We start from the raw sequence: 20,486 nt of genomic DNA on the forward strand, positions 1-20,486 counted from the left end.
TAACCAATGTATTGTAAGCGTCATTTTCAATAAATCTTCTTTAAGTCACATTCAAAGATCAACCATCGCTCTTAATATTTTGTGCTTGTCCCGTAAAATAAGACCAAACTATGTCATCTGATAACGGATGTGTGAAAAATAAAAATAAAAATGCATCTAAAGTTTATATAAAGTTGATGGCTCACAACATGTGGTTCAGAACCAGATTTTAGAGAAGGAAAGATAAGACGGAATAGATCGCGTGTTGTTGCCGCACTAGCTCCTTCTCTTCCAGGTGGACATGAACAAGCAAACATAGCGTACATAAGCCATTGATCTAGTTTGTTGTCTGTGTCCTGAGATTGATGCGCTTTTCCCCCAATTCAACAGGCGTGATGTATGTAAGTCGCGTAATAACCTCCACCTTGACATATATAAAATACATATTCATATTTACACCACTTAGGTTTCAAAATAAAAACAAAAGGTAAAGGTAAAAAATTCTACAGTAAAATGTCATTTTAGTCCCCGAGGTTTGTTTGACTAGTTTTGTGACTTTCGTCCAAAGGTTTGTTTTTTCGCATCTGGATCCAAAAGGTTTGAAATCTTGTCATTTTCATCCGACTTATTAACTCCGTCCATATTTCTCCGTTAAGTCAGGGGTATTACCCTCTTTTTAGACATTTTTTTGTTAAACTAAAAACACTATCTTCCTCCTCCTTAAGAACAAGTAAATTCAACCTCAGATCTCTAGTTATCTTGTAAGTTGTTTATACAAATTTTGCAACAAGGATGAGGTTTATTAGGATACGTAGAGCAAACCTTCAGTGGCCTCTTGTTGAACGGCACGCGTTCAAATCAACTATCAACATGACATGTTTTTGAGCTTTAGAAAGGTGAGTATTATGTTAAGTTTAGTAATTTGTTTTCTAATATTAAAATTTTACTTATATAAAAGTATAAATAAATCAATAACTAAAACTTCATAAACAACTCTCTCATTCACTATGAAAATATTTTTTCTAACATTTTTTCATAGATTAAACTCAGAGAATAAAACCTCCATTTAACTCTCGACACCTTCATTGATCACCTTATGCTTCTCAACACCACATCAAACCTCACATGGTTACGGGGAGGATATACCGATTGGTCTAAGATTATTATTATTATTAGTAATATAACAATTACGAAAGTTTGTTAACAGTAGTTTTAGGTGGTTAAGTTCACTTTACTTTCTTTCCTTCTTTTTTTTTCTAAATATTTTTTTACCATGAATTCATATATAATATAAATATGAATGATAAGAAAATTGTACGATTCTCAAATGATTGTCTGATGAATATCTTTTTTGCTCTCATCAACGAAGAATTTCTTTTCACAAGTTCTTCTTCACAGTGTTTTTAAACTATTTTTTTAGTAAATATTGTATTTTAAGAAATATGTGTATGTATGGTGTTGTGGATATGTTTTGTATTACTAATTCAATATTTTTACTTTAGTAAAAACATTGATGTTTCATTAAAGGTTTTTTTTCATAAAACTTAAATTTAACTAAATATTTTTATTTTTAATATAATAATATTGAGTTAATTACGTAGTTAGTCTCTTTGGTTTGCACAAAATAACATACTTAGGTACTAATAGTTTAAAATCACCTTCTAGGGTATTAATTTTTCATTTTGTAACGTTTAGAGGTATTAACTTCTAGGGTATTAACATAGTTTGTCCTTGTGGTTTGCATAAAATAACATACTTAGGTACTAATAGAATGTGGTTTTAAACCTACAAATAACGTTAATACCTCCAAACGTTACAAAATAAAAAGTTAATACCCTAGAATGTGATTTTAAACTATTAGTACTTAAGTATGTTACTTTATGCAAACTATAGGGACTAACTATGTAATTAACTCAATAATATTTGAACATGTTTTAACAATTTAGATATCCAAATTTGCTATTAAAAAAGATGCTTTTTGATAGCAAGTGTATTAAAACTGTTTTTCATCCGCCGCAACGAGCAGGATTCAAACTAATGTCTAATACACAATAGAGATTGTGATCGTTGCACACAAAATATTTATTCTCTTGTAGGCTATTTTTGGACGAAATAATCGTAATCAGTTTTTTTATAGTAATTTATTAAAAACTAATCATGACATCATATTGATGAATATGAAGAAAAAGAAGATCATATTGATGAATATGAAGAAAAAGAAGATAAACTTCAACAAATTTTATATTTACTACATCTACATTCTCAACATGCGGTAATAGTGTTTTTACCCCCACTTAAAAATAAATTCACGTTTTTATTCCCAGCTAAAAATTTCAATTTCCCCCTCATTCAAAATTATGATTTTGCCCCGTTTAAATTTACAGTTTTGCCATTAGTTTTTTCCTCACAGCCAAGTTACGATTTTGCCCTCAACTTAAATTTATATTTTCTCCATCATTTTTGTTTGTTTTCCTGGTTAAATTACAATTTACCCCCAGTGTAAAATTACAGTTATGCCGGCAGCTGCCTGACACTCCCCCATTGGTCCATTTAATTTACGATTTTATCCATGAATTAAAATTTCTATTATGTTTTTCCCATCATTTTAGTTTTTTTAGTAAAACTATAAAAGTTTTTTGTTTTTATTGGCTAACTCCATTTAATTTTTTTTCGTGTTAAGGAGTTGTCTAACACTCACTCAATAGTCCTGAAAAATTACAGTTTTGCCCTGGGCCGAAAATTACGGTCTTATCATCGTTTTAGTTTTTTTCCTAGCAAAATTAGAGTAATGTTTTTTAATTGATTGAGAATTATTCGGCCATCGTCCCGCAACGCGGACGGGGCGTCAACTAGTAAACTAAATAAAGAAAAGGGCATATTACATGCTTATAAATTACTACCTCAAGTTCAATTATATACAACATTCACCCATAATACGATCCACTAATATACACACACACACACAGAGCTAATATAAACTACGATTTAAGGGTTACCAGAGGTGGTCACAAAAGGCACCAACCTTTTATAATCCCTTCTTCTTCCAAGGGCACAATTATCGAGCACCCGACCGAGGATCAATCGCGTGTTCTGCAAAGCCAACTCTCTGGGCGAAACACCCGTCTCAGATGGGCTAGGTTGTGCAGTCAGCATAGACCCTGGCCCGAACCCCAACCCCATGGCCTGTTGTAGCGGTCCACTGCGAGCCTTGAAAGATGATTGAGGAAACAGCACCTTATCTTCTGTCCCACTGAGACCGTTCTCGTGTGATGCCTGATCATGATTGTGGGTCCCGGTCAACGAACTGCAGCTTTGTAGAAGCGCTTCGAGTACGCTAAGTGCCTCCCAACATAGAGTACTTTCAACCAACTGGGAAACGATTGCGTACATATGCGGGCTTTGAGCAGCGTCCATGGGAGTATGCTGAAGCAATGCTTTCATTATTAAGAGAATAACCCGTTGATACTCCACGGGCCCGCGTTCTAGAAGCTTAAGCAGATGCCCGAATGCTAGTGCTGAGTGCTTCGGTAGCCATTCGTTGCATAATAACGGTGACACGCAAGCAAGTAGGTTGTCTATCGTCTTGATTTCGCCTTGTGAATAGGCCATGAAAACCGTCGCTAATTCGTCTAATGACTTTGCACGACACCAAATCGCTAAATTTGTTGAAACGCCACATGCTTTTTGGTATTGGTGTAACAGAGGTGAAGCAGTACCGACAACAGCTTCTTGGTTTAGCTGTAAACAGAGCCACGGGAGCAAGCCGGTGATGTGCATTAAGAGTCTTGTTTCTGGGTCCCCGAATATCGAGTCACAAGAGTGGACCGTGATACGTGAGAGAACTTCGATTGACACACCGTGACTCACGGTTGACATAAGTCCTTTAAGTACGAGTGGCTGTACCCCTTCGAAAACTGGAACTTTCCCACTGGATGGTGTGGTGGTACTGGTAGCAGTGGTTTGTGACTCCATTCTCTGGAAGTCGGTGTCGGAGACGCTATTATCGAGCTCGTCTCTAGGCATGCTGGAGAGGAGTACGTTTTCGGTGGTACGATCGCGGAACGATAAACGGTCAATGACCCGAGCGAACAGCTCGAGTACCTGGCAATAAACGTGAACGAAATCGGTGTGCATCATGGCTACACAACCCCAGAAAAGCTGGGGGTAGAGAATCACCTTCTCGGGCTCCATATTCTCCACCATTACTTGCAATGTCAAAAGAATTTCCATAACAAACCCTAAAACCGAAGGTACGGGATTTGCTAGGCATCTATGGAGGCAGCGAAGAAGCGAGACACAAGCATCGTTAGTGACGCGGGGTCGTAACGCACGATAGATCTGGTGGGACCGACATGACAGGTGTCTTGATGTGCACTCCATTGCCCATTTAAGCGCCTCAGCTCCCCAAGTCTCTCTGAGGTCACCTTGAAAGAAGATAGCATCCACCATGCTCTGCACGAGGGCCGATAAAAGTGCCGCACTTGGGAGCTCGATTTTGACCAGTGTCGGGTCCTCGTTTTCCCACATCATGCTCCCTCTTTTCGACTGGACGTACTTTATTAAACTTACAACCTGTTGCTTGTTCTCGCCGTCACTATTTTCAACATCGTAAAGCTCCAGATGACGGCCAGCAAGAGAATACAACAAATTAACAAGCAAGTGTTGGCAGTGTTCCAATACGATGTCTTCCGAGCTATCCATCGAGACAAACGTGACGTGAAAAAGTAACGCTAAGTGCTCCCGGAAATCTTCATCATTCTCGTAAGCAATTTCCGCTAGTAAAATCAACGCAATATCAGCATGGGTCAACGAATGCTGCTGATGCCCTTGTAAAGCCGAGTGAAGTTCTTTAGCGTTGACACCGTGGGCCCCGCCAGCAGGATGCAGACCGTCTATTTCGGAATTTGGAGTGTCAATAAGATAGTCACCACTGTCTCGAGATACATGTCGGCTTCTCATACTTCCAGTCGAACTTCGGACCCCCATTAAAGGTCCAGACATGTTGACCAACGCTGGAATGAGTTGACCCGACCGCCCAGCAGTCACAGGAACCACGTTCATCTCGGGTGCCATTGGAGTCAATGGACCAGAAGCACTCCGCCCACCTACACCTGCAGTTCTCCAGCTTAAGCTTCCGCTTGTATTCCGTAACGGACCATCAAGAGACCCACGAACCAGTAGCGGTGACATATGCGGCTGATTGTCTAAGACCGCTGCAGCCTGAGCCACTGCTGAACTCTGAGAAAACTCCAAAACATAATTCCCATTGGCTTCACCTTTGTTAGCCGTTGGTCTGACTGGTTCCAAGCTATCTTCAAGCATACGTTGGGCCAATTGGTAAACCAAGTGGTCAATGGTCCCCTGAGGACATATCCGAGCTAGATATAAGCTAACCCGTTTAGCAACAGAAAAATACGTAGCAAACGCGCCACTTATTTCAGCAGATGCATTCGAATCACAATCTTCAATTCCTTTAGTGATTAAAAAATCCAAAACTGGCCGTATATTTTTTGGCTTACTAGCAATAGTACTCCAAAGCTTCTCAATTTCATCAGGAAACTGATCACCGTGCCTCCACGTTACGTAATAAAGACTCTTTAACAACCGTTCACTCCAACCCGAGTCTTTAAGCTTCCAGAAATTAAGATTCTCGATCCACGGAGCCATGCATGTTAGAACCTGATGTTGCGCGATTATATCAACTGCGTCGAGTTGCCTCTGCATGATTTCCTCGCAAAGAAGCTGGCTTAGCTCGGGATGATCTTTTGCAAGTTTGCAAGACAATTTGTACTGGAATTGTTGGTAAGAGTCCGGCAGGTTGCCAACAACTGCCGCCCGATAACTCCCCGACCCCTCTATTTTATCTTCGGCCCATTCCCGGACTGACAACGTTTCGAGCATCTGTAGTGCATCGTCACGAATCTGTCTAGATGGGTCCACCACTTTGTAGAGGATTAGACTTAGAAGTCTTTGGATTTCACATTTAGGTATCTCTTGGCGCATGTAAACTTCCGCTAATACACTGAAGTAACCATCCGCTATCGCAGCATCAGAATAGTAGCACTGTAAGACAAAAAAAGAAGTGACAGTTGGTAAAAAAATATTAACCAAGTAAAGCCATACATCTTATGAATATGGCACAAGATGTTTGACCTGGTCAATGCAAGCAGGGAACAAGTCTAGATTAGTAAGAAGGAGATTTTTTAAAGCCATTTTAGCGAGGGAAACGCGAAGGTGACCACCGCGGTTCCTATCACGTCCAGCGGCTACTCGACCACCTTCTCCTGTGTATTTATTAGTATAAGATGGGGTTCGAGGGTCAACGGGTGAATAACCGAAAGGGGCCCGTGGTGTGGGCTCAATGAAGAGGCTATTGATCCAGGATATAACACGCCCGCTCATTTTTCTTGCATTGTCGTCAAAACACGGCCCGTATAACAACGAAGCCATAGCGTTCATGGAAGCCCACTGAATGGCCTCAACTTGTTCAGTCACTTCTTTATCGAATGAAATTTTGTCGATGGAATCTTTTGATCGGGAGTGTTGACTCGACTTATAACGCTCGAGTTCACGTCGGTAATCACTTGAACTGTCTTGACTCCATGTGCTACCAGATTCGTCACACCACGAGAGAAGAAGATCAAACAACCGTTTTCTGGTTTTGTAATCGAATTTCTCGGATTTCGACTCCACAAACTCGGGTGCCAGTGATCTTAGTACACATGCAAGTGAATAACGAAGGGGTTGCATTTCTTGAAAATTTTCAGGAGGTGAACTTGAAATTAATCGTGTAGTTTCCTCAATATACTTCAAATAGTGAAGACGGAAAACCGGCTTACGGCCTAGCATGCCAGGCCAAATATTCTCAGCAACGGTTCTATATATATTCGCAATGCGAATTCGGAGTTCTTCACGGCGAGGCTTTTGACTCTGCATCAACACATATAGGATATTAGTTATATATATACACACACAACCCACCACCACCCAAAAACCTAAACTCCCACCCCAAACAACCCCCCCCCCCCCCCAAACCCCCAAATCAAGCCTTGGACGTAAGGTGCATAACTCTTGGCAAAAAGGCCAATTAGTGCATGCACCCTCTTGTCTTTCGGCTATCAACGCCACTACATGATGCATGATTTTAACATTATTTTCATGAAATTAGTAAAATAACGTTAAAATTAGTGCAATTTCACTTTTACCCAAAAACCTAAAAAAAACCAACCCCCCCCCCCCACCCCCACAAATGACAACTAAAAAAAAACTAAACCCCCAACCCAAACTAAATGTTAAAAACTAAACCCCAAAACTAAATGCGAAAAAAAATTATTTTTTAAAACAAAATTACATTTAAATTGCGAATTTTTTTAATAAAAAAATATATTAATAAACGTTGCGATTTTAATGGAAAATTAAAAAAAATATATATATGTTAAGAAAAAAATCAAATTCGCACGCTATGTTTAAAAAAATGAAAATCGCATGTTAAGAAAAAATGAAAATTGCATGTTCAAAACAAAATGAAAATCGCATGTTTATAAAAAAACAAACTTCGCATGTTAGTAAAAAAACAAAATTCGCATGATGTTAAAAAATACCAAAATCGCATGTTATAAACCAATTTTCGCATGTTGATACTGAATCTCATACGCTTTGTATGTTAAGCCCATATTGTACAATAACCGGTCTCTAATATATATAGGGGTTAGTTAACGTACAATTGGCCTTAACGTATGATGTGTACGCGATTTGCATTCCGCATGTTATACAAACATAAAGCCGCATGTTATATACAAACTCGGAAAGTTACACGAACTCGGAATGTTTACAACGTGCGGACTCACAAACTCACAAACTCGGAAGGTTTACAACGTGCGGAATTCTAATCGCGTACGACAAGGCCTATTGTACAATACACTTTCTCTCTCTCTCTCTCTCTCTCTCTCTCTCTCTCTCTCTCTATATATATATATATATATATATATATATATATATATAGGGTGAGAGTTGGCTACAAAGTCCATTTTTCCTACAAAGTGTAAAAAGTCATAAAACACCATAATATTAACCATAAAACACACTCAAAACCCACAAATAACATAGTGGAGATTACTAAAACACCATATTTGTGGGTTTTGTGTTGCGTTTTGGATGATAAGGCTTTGATTATTGAATGACTAACATTAGTGTGTTTTATGTTGATTATCATGTTGTGTTTTATATTCATAGTTGTACGATATTGTGTTTGAAGTTTTTAAGGACTGTTAGGGTTTGGATATTGTGTTTTAGTGGACTTCACTATGTTACTTGTGGGCTTTGAGTGTGTTTTATGACTGAAATTGTGGTATTTTGTGACTTTGTACACTTTGTAGGAAAAATAGACTATGCAGAACACAAAATATTGCGAGAACACGCAGAACACAATGAATCACCTATTTTTTCAATCCTAAAAACCTAAAAAGTAAGTGAATGTTGCAAATTTAAGATTTATTGTTTCTTACACTAGAATTCAAATCAAAATATGGAAAATTTTCACTTTTTGTATAACTTACACATATGTAGGTTATGTGTAGGTTAAATTACCAACATGTATGTAAGCTACGTGTAGGTAAAAAATATGGTTTTTTTATGTATATATAATACACATATGAATTTAATGAACCAAACCGATGTCGACTAGACTTCAGCTGCAACGCGCGGGTAATTTTACTAGTTTATTTATAAAAAGGTGACTTTCCCTGAAAACATTGATCATACCTTCCATTTTGGTTTTCCGTCTGTTTCCAAAGTAATATCCTCCATAAAAGATGCGAGCTCACTGAACATTATTTCACACACTTCCAAGTGTGAGTACCCAAGAGCCATAGTTGCTGCATGCTGAAATTCAAGAAGAAAAAAAATATGAACGATTAGTTAACTAGTTTAACGAATGTGTGAAAAATAAAAAAGCATCTAAAGTTTATATAAAGTTATTTCGTAGGTGTGTCATCAGAGAACAAGGCAGAAGACCAGCACTGAGAAAGTTAATCCTGAACAAAACTATTACGGAGGAGGAAGTTAAAAGATTAATTGCTATTACGGAGGAGGATGTGTGAAAAATAAAAAACGCATCTAAAGTTTATATAAAGTTATTTCGTAGGGGCGTCATCAGAGAACAAGACAGAAGACCAGCACTGAGAAAGTTAATCCTGAACAAAACTATTACGGAGGAGGAGGAAGTTAAAAGATTAATTGCTAAAGGTCGTAAACTTGAACGGAATGCGGCGCCGGAACAGAACGCAGCGCCGGTACAGAATGAGAATGAGGGGCCTGATTTCAACCAGAAAACCTGGCGCTGACACAGAACGTGGGTGTGCCTCCTGAAAATGCTTATCCAAAGGCAACCCTGAGAGGTTGCCTCACAACCATGAAGGCGACAATGGTGGAACTTAAGCAACGGGTAGCGACCCTCGCGCAGACCCAAGAAGTAGCCATCACTGCCTTGCTAGGTAAAGGTAAGGAATAAAGTTGGCCGGTGCATTCAGTTTTTGAAAAGTCTGAAAGATATGGTGTCTGAAACATAAATCTGATACAGAAAATGTAATGTGAGTCGATAGTTGTTTGTACGTTTGTGTAACGTGAGTCGATAGTTGTTGTAGAAAGTGTAACCAATGTATTGTAAGCGTCATTTTCAATAAATCTTCCCTAAGTCACATTCAGAGATCCACCATCGCTCTTAATATTTTGTGATTGTCCCGTAAAATAAGACCAAACTATGTCATCTGATAACGGATGTGTGAAAAATAAAAAATAAATGCATCTTAAGTTTATATAAAGTTGATGGCTCACAACATGTGGTTCAGAACCAGATTTTAGAGAAGGAAAGATAAGACGGAATAGATCGCGTGTTGTTGCCGCACTAGCTCCTTCTCTTCCAGGTGGACATGAACAAGCAAACATAGCGTACATAAGCCATTGATCTAGTTTGTTGTCTGTGTCCTGAGATTGATGCGCTTTTCCCCCCAATTCAACAGGCGTGATGTATGTAAGTCGCGTAATAACCTCCGCCCTGACATATATAAAATACAGATTCATATTTACACCACTTAGGTTTCAAAATAACAACAAAGGGTAAAGGTAAAAAATTCTACAGTAAAATGTCATTTTAGTTCCTGAGGTTTGTTTGACTAGTTTTGTGACTTTCGTCCAAAGGTTTGTTTTTTCGCATCTGGATCCAAAAGGTTTGAAATCTTGTCATTTTCATCCGACTTGTTAACTCCATCCATATTTCTCCGTTAAGTCAGGGGTATTACCCTCTTTTTAGACATTTTTTTGTTAAACTAAAAACACTATAAGAAATAAAGTCAACAGATGTGGATCTTTATTTCTTATAGTGTTTTTAGTTTAATTAAAAAAAATGTCTAAAAAGACGGTAATACTCCTGACTTAATGGAGAAACATGGATGGAGTTAACAAGTCGGATGAAAATGGCAAGATTTCAAACTTTTTGGATCCAAATGCGGAAAAACAAACCTTTGGACAAAAGTCGCAAAACTGACCAAACCTCAGGGACGAAAATGACATTTTACTCAATTCTAATTACTTTGCTTCTTGAACAGACTGTGGGCATAGCACCGCACTATATTTGACGAGCTCGCTAAGACATCTAGCCCACCGGTTCTTATCGGGGCTTTCAAAAAGTATAGATTGTAATGTCGCGTCAGGAGGTACTACATCGGATTCTCTTCTAAGATCGAAAGGACGCCCAGAATCCCAATAGCAGCTTTGAACTATGTCATCCTGTTACATATATAACACATGAGAATGAGAATAATATGAATAACAAGCATAAAATAAAAACTGAAGTAAACAAGGTAGCACCCACCCCATTCTCTTCTAAAACATCAATTATGAAGATTGGTTCAGCTTCGTCTTTTATGAAATCGGATCTTTCATACAAAGATAAGTTTCGAATATCATTCCGTAGGGCTCGCACACAGCGAAGTAACTCCAATGCTGTGTGTCGGATCTGACTATCAGCAGAGCTAAGAAAGATAAGACCAACAGAATCAATCTCCGAAGCACGATATTCTATCGGTTCTCCTTGATGAAATGAAGATTTCTTAACCCCTTGTTTTTTCTGCGCTCTTTTTAGATCGGAAACATCGTTTTCAATGTTATCGTCAGAGAGACAAGCTCTCCAGAAACGCAGGAGTTCCAAAAGGCGTCCCAATGATGTTTGGATAAGAAGAGGGAATTCGTCTGGTAATCGTAGGATAAAATTTGCCATACCGCGCATAACTGCAAATCGACGGTGCGGAAGGTATCTAACGATTCGATTTAATACTTGTACTGCTTCTTCACGAACACCGGGATCAATGCTTATTCCATGTTGCGGGATTATCTCGGTGATCTTATCGGTTCTACCCACTTCTTCTATCAGGTCAGGTATGCACTTTAGAACCGAACGGAATAGATATCCTTGTGATTTTTCCTTGGTAACAGCATCTAGATAAAATATGATTCGTTAGAACCGAAGTTAACGAACCAAAAGAATTGTTGTGATAAAACAATTACCTATAGTTGTCTTCGAAGAAGTAAGAAGAGCCTGACTATAAGCTCGATTGCATGATCTCAGAATAGACTCGATTGCAGCTTTTACTTTTGGAACATAATGACCTATGTCATGAGCTGGAAAAGAAGAAAACGGTCAAAAGTCAAAACAAGATCGATACGAATTTCAAACGGATTTATTAACTACCATGAAGGATTTCCAGGCCGACATGTTGGCTTGTGGGAGACATTGCGATCGCAAGTAATGCACGAAGCCCGATAACTTTTCCTTCACTAGGGCTATCTTGTTTCAGCAATTCTAAAATCACATGGTTCATAGAAAAATCAAGGTTATGTTTGGCTATAGTAACACAGAACTCAACGACTTTATCATGTTGCACATCCTGTGTAAGCATCCCTTTTCTGAGAATATAAAGAAGTTGAGCTGTCACACTGTCGAGGTAATCCCATACGCGATTTGCTGGTTGGGAATTTCCGTGAACGCTCAAGTAGAATCTTAAAACGCGGTGAAGACAGTCTAGAGCCATGAACCGGTTGTTCTTGTCCTGTAAAATAACTAGATCCTCAGTTCCAAAACGTAAATCCAAACAGACAGTTAGAATAACATGTTTGGTTATGAAGAATGTTACCCTAAGATGCTTATACAGTTGCTCCATATGAGAACCGAAGTTATTGAGGAAAACAACAGGATCACCGAGACAGAGAAGCAAAGTCACCAAAGGATAAGCAACCTAACACAAACAAAGATGAATATAAGAGAATCAAATAATGTTACGAAAGATAAAGTGAATAACTTACAGCTATATGTTTGTTTTGTTTATCGGTCCAATGCATAAGTTGCACTCTTATTCGTGCAACGGCTTCATACCAGAGAGTAAGTGCGGGGTCCACACCAGGAGGTGGCCAGTTACCCTTACTATCATCTGCGAGTGGTGCTAAAATGTTCGACAGCATATTGCAAAGGGCGTGATGAAGTTCACTCTTCCGTTTATGAGGTGCGCGATTAAGCGGATTGGCTTTTGCCACAAAAGAAGCTGACGCGTTTAGACCACCCTCGGTTTTCACCTGCCGAAAAGTAATTTAAGTATATTACTATATAATACTTCTTTCAAATGTGAATTCATTTTTATTTAAAAACACTGTATTTAGAATATAGCATATACCCCAAGTTTTAGATAGCGCATTCCGTTGATGATACTGAGTGTTTCACTTCGAGCAGCACTAGTATCAATCCGACGAGTACTGAGTTCGTTGAAAAAACGCTCAGTTACAGAGCTAAACCTGTTGAGGGATATAGATTTTATAAATGCGGCACTCTTTGATATGAAATTCTCTAAATATGTTTAACTTAAATTTATGTACATCTTTACCTGATACATGATAGAGCACCGAGGAGTTGTGCAACTAGATCTAGAAGGAGACCGCGCAAATCAACTAATGAAGGATATTCAACCTGACTAACAACCCTGCAATGAGAAACTTTTCAGTTATTTATATAAATCTTGTTTTCAGCACGATGCATTGATGCAATTAGATATTGGAAGAAGATGAAGGTTATTGAGCCAATCTGGTGTTACCTGTCAGCATTTATCAGCCAATCGAACACAAAGTTTTCAAGTCCGATCCAGAGTTTTTCTGCAGTGAGAGTGGAAACACATTCTATCTCAGGATACCATCCGTAACTTTAATTACAGAGGTAAATTTAAGTTAATATAGAGACGCTTAACCTGTAAGTCCTTCTTGTGGACAACACTCCACAAAGCGAATACACGCTGAGCAAAAAATGCACTCCACTGCAAGCTGCTCCGTTCAAGGGATAAACGTTATTTAGTTAATAAAATGGTATCAATAACAAAAACTTTATTATTACTTATGAATAATGTATTCTTAACAAGGTAAATAACCATGATGGTCTTTAGGGTCAAGGCATACAAACCTTTCTTTGGAATGTAGATGCATCATTTGCACCTTTTGGGGACTCACTGCAAAGAAAGAAGATATAACATGTCAAACTCCAAACAAATGAACTAATGAAGCATATTATCATAACGTATTTGAGCTATCTTTAGCAAATCAGGTGACTTAACACGGTATAAATGGAAAAAACATTGGTGAAAGACACACATATGCACATTAAAAATAGAGTTTGGGGACCTACGTTTCTCTCCATCGAAGAAGTGCTTCAAGAAGAGGTACAGGCGTGTGTCGTGCCACCATAGCTAAGGAATCCAATACTTGCTCATAGGCAGGGTCTGATGGCCTAAGGTATTGTCCATCCTGTCGTTTCCCACATTTGATAAATAAAAAGTTTGTGATGAGAAAATCATACATATGAACCAATTTGATACTATGGAAGCATACATGGAACAAAATAAAACGCGTTTCTTTATAAAGCGTGTAAAAGGAATAGCATTCAATTCGAGTATAAAGGAACCATAAACTACAACAAAACCAATTTGAAATTAAGCGCAAACAGTATTTCACTTGCTCCTTAGAGCCCGTTTATGCAATTGTAAAGACAAATTATGGTAAGAGTTACATCATGACACGCTATAAGACGCACACTTCAACAGACATATTTTTGTACACTAAAGCAAATATATTGTAGTTTTACTAAACAACAACCGAGTCAAACGTAAAATCACTTGAATAACCGTACTACCAACTTTAAATAAAAGGCCCCTTGCATTTGGTACATCTACCCAAAAGTAAAAGCCTCCGACGACACTCAATAGAGCAGTGTCCATAACATCAACTATCTTGAGGCTCCCTTTAAATCTGTATGTTAAAACAATTAAAGCACGAAAACCAAACCAAAATCTAATTCGAAACGATATTGACCATCTCACAGCCAAAAATTCATCTCAAATTTAGGTCCTCAAATAAGGACACACATCTAATACTAAAAATATGCGCCGCTTGCGGTATGCGCATATAATGTATATATGTGTGGGCCATCGGGGGGCAAAAGTGAAAGTGCACTAATTTTAACGTTATTTTACTAATTTCGTGAAAATAACATTAAAAGCTGAGGACGGTTAATCAGGCATCATGTGGTGGCGTTGATAGCTGAAAGACAAAAGGGTACATGCACTAATCGGTCTTTGTCCCGATTGCTTATGTGCCTTATGTCCAAGGCTTGATGCAAAACTACTATCGAGCTGGGGGTCTCACTGGAAGCAGCCTCTCTATTCCTACGGGGTAGAGGTAAGACTGGCTACATCTTACCCTCCTCAGACCCTACCTTTGCTTTGCTATTGGTGGGATTTACTGAGTATGATGATGATGATGATCTAATACTAAAAATCTTGAACGTCAAGAACTCCGATAACAAAAGACAACTGAGGGCATGATCCAAATGAAAGAGTTTGTTCTCTAAAAAACCTATACTTCCTCTCCATGAGTTAAACCTTCAAGCACTCGATATGACCTCAAAACTTATACTTATGGTTATTCATACAACAATACATTATTTCACCTAACAATAAAAAAGTAAACATATATGTAGACGATAATAAGTGAGTTAAACAAGTAAATCATCCTTATCTTCACCTGTGCTTGTGCTGTTTCAATCCGGCGCCTCGCAAGCGGAAGAAACCGCTGCAGCAGCGCATCGACAATCAGCTTCGCCGCACTCCCAGCCTTCATCCTCACATAAACCCCCAAAATTAGGTATCAATTTCACCTTCTTCTACTCCAACTAAACACTTCTCACTTCATAACCTAAATTATGATCCTGAAAATCAGTCTTCTACATCAAACAAAAAGTTAAAAACCCCAATTGTTCATATATCTAATAATAAAGTACCTTCAAAAAGCCCTAAAGTAACATCAGTGTGTTTCTGCAACATGTGATCTACGAAGCTTGAAAACGAGTTTACATCAAAATTAACTACAAATTTTGTAGGCTTTTTCACTCGAACCTCTTGTTCTTTTGTCAAAGGCGTTTACTGTCAATATACCCAAAATACCCTTTATCTATGTTTTTGCGTTCCAACTATATCCCATCTGTATTTTTAGCCTTTTTGGCACTTAAATACTTCTCACATGTTTCTAATGGGTAAGGATAGTGTAAAAATTGCTCAAAGTGTGAGAAGTGTAAGAAGTGTATTATAACACTATATATAATACTATATAACACCATATAAACATCGTATAACAATATGTAACACCATATAATACCATATAACACTATGTAACACTATATATCATTATATAACAAATATAACACTATACATCTATAATAGACATGCTATCAGACAACCTATAGTGTTATATTTGTTATATAATGATATATAGTTTTACATAGTGTTATATGGTGTTATATATTGTTATACGGTGTTTATATGGTGTTATATAGTATTATATATAGTGTTATAATACACTTCTTACACTTCTCACACTTTAAGCACTTTTTACAGGATCCTCTACCTGTTTCTAATAAATTATTATATTAATTTTGTTTTTATTGTAAATTAATAATTCTCAAACATAAATTACTGTTAACTAGAACAAGAATTAAGTGCCGTTCAAAAAAAAGAAAGAATTAACGCTTAGTTCCTGAAGAGGTATGGTCTCAATTTCTTGCTCACATTGCAAGGATCACACTACTTTTTCATCCTACATGGCGCTTACATCAGCAAGGTAATCCAGAAGCTTCTGGAAGACATCAAAGTGGCACCAAAGATGCTCCGTCCGACAAGAAGGACAAAACGTGTCATCAGTCATCGAGCGCCATGTAGGTCTGTAACAAATCAAGGAGCAGACCGACAACGCCAGTACGACGTCTCCAAAATGAGCAAATGTAAGCGCGCCACGTGTACCACTACACTGGCCATGGCAGAGGAGACCAAGAGGATATTCCCCTTGTTCGGACAGCTGGCACAGCTGCTCCTCCCTCCTTCACCCTCCGGCTATAAATAGGACCCTTCATCATTCAGGTTGAATTATCTTACTCTCCATATTCACACACTCAACACACACTGTTTATTCTCCTTCAGAACAGTACTTATTCTCACGCCGGAGCCTGGTTAAGAGGGAAACCCCCATATTCCCCTCTTAACGAGACTAACGGTGTTACTGTTTTGCAGGATCCAGGTCATTTTCGCGAGTAGGAAAGGAGATTGAACCCACAGAAGAAACATCCCAACAGATTAACCTCGGTGTTATTCTGTGTTTCATCATTGGCGCCATCCGCTTTTTGCAAAAACCACACTCATCTCTTTTCTCTTCGAAAAACACTCGTCAAAATGGCTGAAACAAACCCTTCACACCAGGTGGACGGAGAAGTTTCTTCCTTTGAGCTCATTTCGGACACAGCACACGTCCAAAGGGGCCAAAGGAACGAAATCATCCAAGAAGGGCAGATGAACAACGATTTTCCTAGTATCTTTGGAAGTGCATCCAGGGTTGTTAGCCAAACCACAATTGGACCCACTTTCCAACCTCCGACTAGGATCATCACCCAAACTACAAATGGAGAAACTATCCAACCTTCATCTGGGGTAGTCCAACAAACACCCCCACCAGTGCAAACACTTAACCATGGACCTGGCCCCTCAGCTCCATCGGAACAAGCACAACTGAACTTCTCTGCACTTCTAGGTCTACCCGAAGGAAAAACTCTGGCTTCTTGGTATGCCGAACAGATGGCGTCTATAAATCTCGTTTACACACAACTTAGCGCACGGCAAGCTTTGCTTCAAGCGCAAGCCAACCAGTCCGCGTTCGTTACTCCACCACAAAGATCTCTGAGTACGCACACAACTCAGCAGATCAATGCATGGAACTTGCGCCCAGAGAAGGGACCCACGCCAAATATCAGGAAACCAAGTGCGCACGACACACGCGACACTTATGGCGAAACAGAAAGCAATTACGTACAACACCCTCAAAGAAGACCAATTCAAAACCGTTTGAGCGCGCGCAACATGAACGCTGAATGGGACGATAAAGAAGAAGACCCGACGTACAAAGGGGAAAGCACAGTGTTCAGCAGACTGCACCCAGATCATGAAGCATACAAACCACCCAAGCGCGCAGAGTACAACCCAAAAGCAGAACATGATTACACCTTGAGCTATCGTCCAGACGACATGGCCGAAAATTCAAAATTCATCAGAGAAATCGCAACAGCCGCTATTGACAAAACGAAATTGCCACACAACGTGGGTAAATACAACGGCTTGACAGACCCGGATGATCATCTCCAAGTTTTTAATGGCGCGGGAGCAACAGGAGGATGGAATTTACCAACTTGGTGCCATCTCTTCGCTCAAACATTTGTCGGCGCAGCACGCATTTGGTTCGACAGCCTGCCAGCAGGAAGGATCAAATCATGGATCGACTTTCGAGAGAAGTTCCTCGCGCACTTCTCTCAGCAGCGCAGACACACCAGAGATCCAGCTGATTGTTTGAACATATGGCACAAGGACCACGAAAGCGTGGAAGATTTCATCACTAGATACAACAAAGAATGTCTGGAAATTGGAGATGTAGGCGAGAAGATGATGCGCGCGCAGTTCATGAGGGCAGTCAAATGCGACGATCTAATCAAGCGAGTAAAGGGAAGAGATGGAGGACCCAAAGATTGGGAAACCTTCATCAAAGCAGCTAAGACCATTGCGCAAACAGACAAACAGTTGACCGGTGATGATCACCGTCAGCGCGGATATAACCACAATGACCGGCACAACAAAAGGGCAGAAGCCAACCATGGAAAGCGTCTGGTCATAGAGAAAGAAGCCCAGCAAGGGAGGATGCGCGGCACACAATCAATCAGATAGCCCACCGGAAAGAGGTAAAAAGAGAAAACAGGGAGAAACAGTGGACACCACTAACAAAGACCCCTTCCGAGGTTTTGGCCACCGAGAATCACCAGTTCAAACCACCCTTACAAATGCGAAACAAGAGGGGTCAAGATCCCAATCTTTTCTGTGAATTTCACAAAGACACAGGCCACTTAACTAACGACTGCTTCAGCCTAAAGCAAGAAATAGAAAGGGCCTTGAGAGATGGAAAGCTCACTCATTTGGTAAAAGGCGAAAAGCGCGACTACCGCCAAATTCAAAAAAGAGAAGAAGGGCCAGATAACAAAAAATTCCGGAAATTAGAAACCCACATGGTTCAAGGGGGTCCGCGAAAGCCAAGCAAAAATTATAACAAGCGCGCACAAGACGACTCATGGCGCGAAAGGCAAGTTGTTTTCCCTATTGTAAGAGGAGGCCCAAGAGAAAGAAGACCCATAGTCATCTCGGGCGTAATCGGTCACTACCAAACCGACTACATTTTCATTGATCCAGGGAGCACCGCGGACATCATATATGAACAATGTTTTAATCAACTCGACCAAGAGGACAAGGCGCGCTTAGAGCCAGTTGATTACCCACTCACTGGTTTCTGCAATGAAGCCGTCTTTCCTCTCGGGCAGATATCGTTCCCGGTGTTACTCTCGGATGGAAGAAATTCAAGAACAGAAGAAGTCACGTTTATGATATTGCCCGCGCATTCAAGACACGATATCCTCCTAGGAAGAGAGTCTCAAGGAGATTTCAGTATGATTTGCTCCGGTCCGCATTTAGCTGTGGGATTCCCAATAGAAACGGTGATAGCAATAATATACGCAAGCAAGGAGGTCTTAGCAACAGATGAAGTTAGACCCGCAAAGGCAAGCAAACCAGCACCACGCGTGGAAGCAGAAAAATGGGTATTGAACAGCGCGTACCCAGAACAGACAGTTACCTTAGGACCTGCAATGTCCGATCTAACGCGCGCGGCGTTAAAAAAGCTGTTATTCGAAAACATGGATGTGTTCGCCTGGACACCAGCTGACATGGTGGGTGTTCCACGGCACATAGCAGAACATCGACTAAATGTCTCAGAAGAAGCAAAACTAGTAGTACATGCCAAGCGCCACTTAGGAGACATAAAACACGATACTATGAAAGAGCAGGTGATAGAGCTGTTGAGTGCGGGAATCATCAGGGAAGTCAAATACCAAACATGGGTGGCGAGCCCAGTAATGGTACAGAAACCAAACGGTAGTTGGAGAATGTGTGTAGACTACAAGGATCTAAACAAGGCATGTCCGCGCAACTGTTACGCCTTACCAGATATCGATGAAAAGATTGACTCGCTAGCAACATTCAGCTGGAAGTGCTTCCTTGACTGCTACAAGGGGTACCACCTAGTCCAAATGGCCGTCCAAGATGAATACAAAACCGCATTCCGCACGCCGACAGGGCTATACTGCTACACCAAAATGCCTTTCGGCCTAAAGAATGCAGGGGCGACCTACCAGAGATTGATGAATGAAACGTTCAAAGATACCATCGACAAATATATCGAAGTGTATATGGACGATTTGGTGATTATGAGTAAAGAGGAAAGTATGATGCTGGTGAATATTCAAAAGACATTTGACACCTTGCGCGGTGTAAGTATCAAGCTAAACCCAGCGAAGTGTTCTTTCGGCATGGAAGAAGGAAAGTTCCTGGGTTTCATTATTACGAAAGATGGTTTCAAAGTGAATCCTGAGAAAGTTCAAGCAATCGAAAGAATGCCATCCCCATCAACCATCAAAGAGATGCAAAAATTGGCAGGACGATTAGCAGCACTCAACCGATTCCTAGCCAATCACGCAGCCAAATCTTTCCCGTTCATCAAGACACTCCGCAACTGCATGAAGAAATACCAATTCCAGTGGACTCCGGAAGCCGAGAGCGCACTCCGCGAGATGAAAGATTGCCTTATCAGATTGCCAACATTAACTGCACCAGTCAAAGGAGAACCGTTGGTATTGTATTTGTCAGCCTCCGACAAAGCAGTCGGAGCAGTTTTACTCGTTTATCGACAAGGTGTCCAAACACCAGTTTACTATGTGTCGCGAACCTTGACCGATCCAGAAACCCGATACGCCATAATGGAAAAACTAGTGCTCGCGCTAATCCATG

The 20,486-nt window shown here is 39.8% G+C and overlaps 1 protein-coding gene across 2 annotated transcripts; it reads right to left on the reverse strand.

Moving 5' to 3' along the window:
- Positions 1-2,841: 2,841 nt before the first annotated feature.
- Positions 2,842-15,502, reverse strand: LOC110910017 (protein furry homolog-like). 2 transcript variants are annotated; one of them, XM_022154733.2, is made up of 18 exons: positions 15,344-15,502; positions 15,088-15,271; positions 13,694-13,812; positions 13,472-13,517; positions 13,263-13,335; positions 13,113-13,170; positions 12,906-13,001; positions 12,699-12,816; positions 12,334-12,600; positions 12,165-12,266; positions 11,723-12,080; positions 11,539-11,652; positions 10,847-11,469; positions 10,565-10,761; positions 9,811-10,030; positions 8,740-8,859; positions 6,133-6,909; positions 2,842-6,042 (listed from the first exon to the last, which is right to left on the reverse strand). In XM_022154733.2, the coding sequence occupies exons 2-18, from the start codon at positions 15,181-15,183 to the stop codon at positions 2,965-2,967; spliced, it is 6,462 nt and encodes a 2,153-aa protein (XP_022010425.1). In that variant the 5' UTR covers positions 15,184-15,271; positions 15,344-15,502; the 3' UTR covers positions 2,842-2,964. The 2 variants fall into 2 exon arrangements, with proteins under 2 accessions (XP_022010425.1, XP_022010426.1); XM_022154734.2 differs by having other exon boundaries at positions 15,088-15,258; positions 15,344-15,500.
- Positions 15,503-20,486: the final 4,984 nt, after the last annotated feature.

This window comes from Helianthus annuus, chromosome 9, assembly GCF_002127325.2.
Source record: "Helianthus annuus cultivar XRQ/B chromosome 9, HanXRQr2.0-SUNRISE, whole genome shotgun sequence".
Classification (NCBI taxonomy): Eukaryota; Viridiplantae; Streptophyta; class Magnoliopsida; order Asterales; family Asteraceae; genus Helianthus; species Helianthus annuus.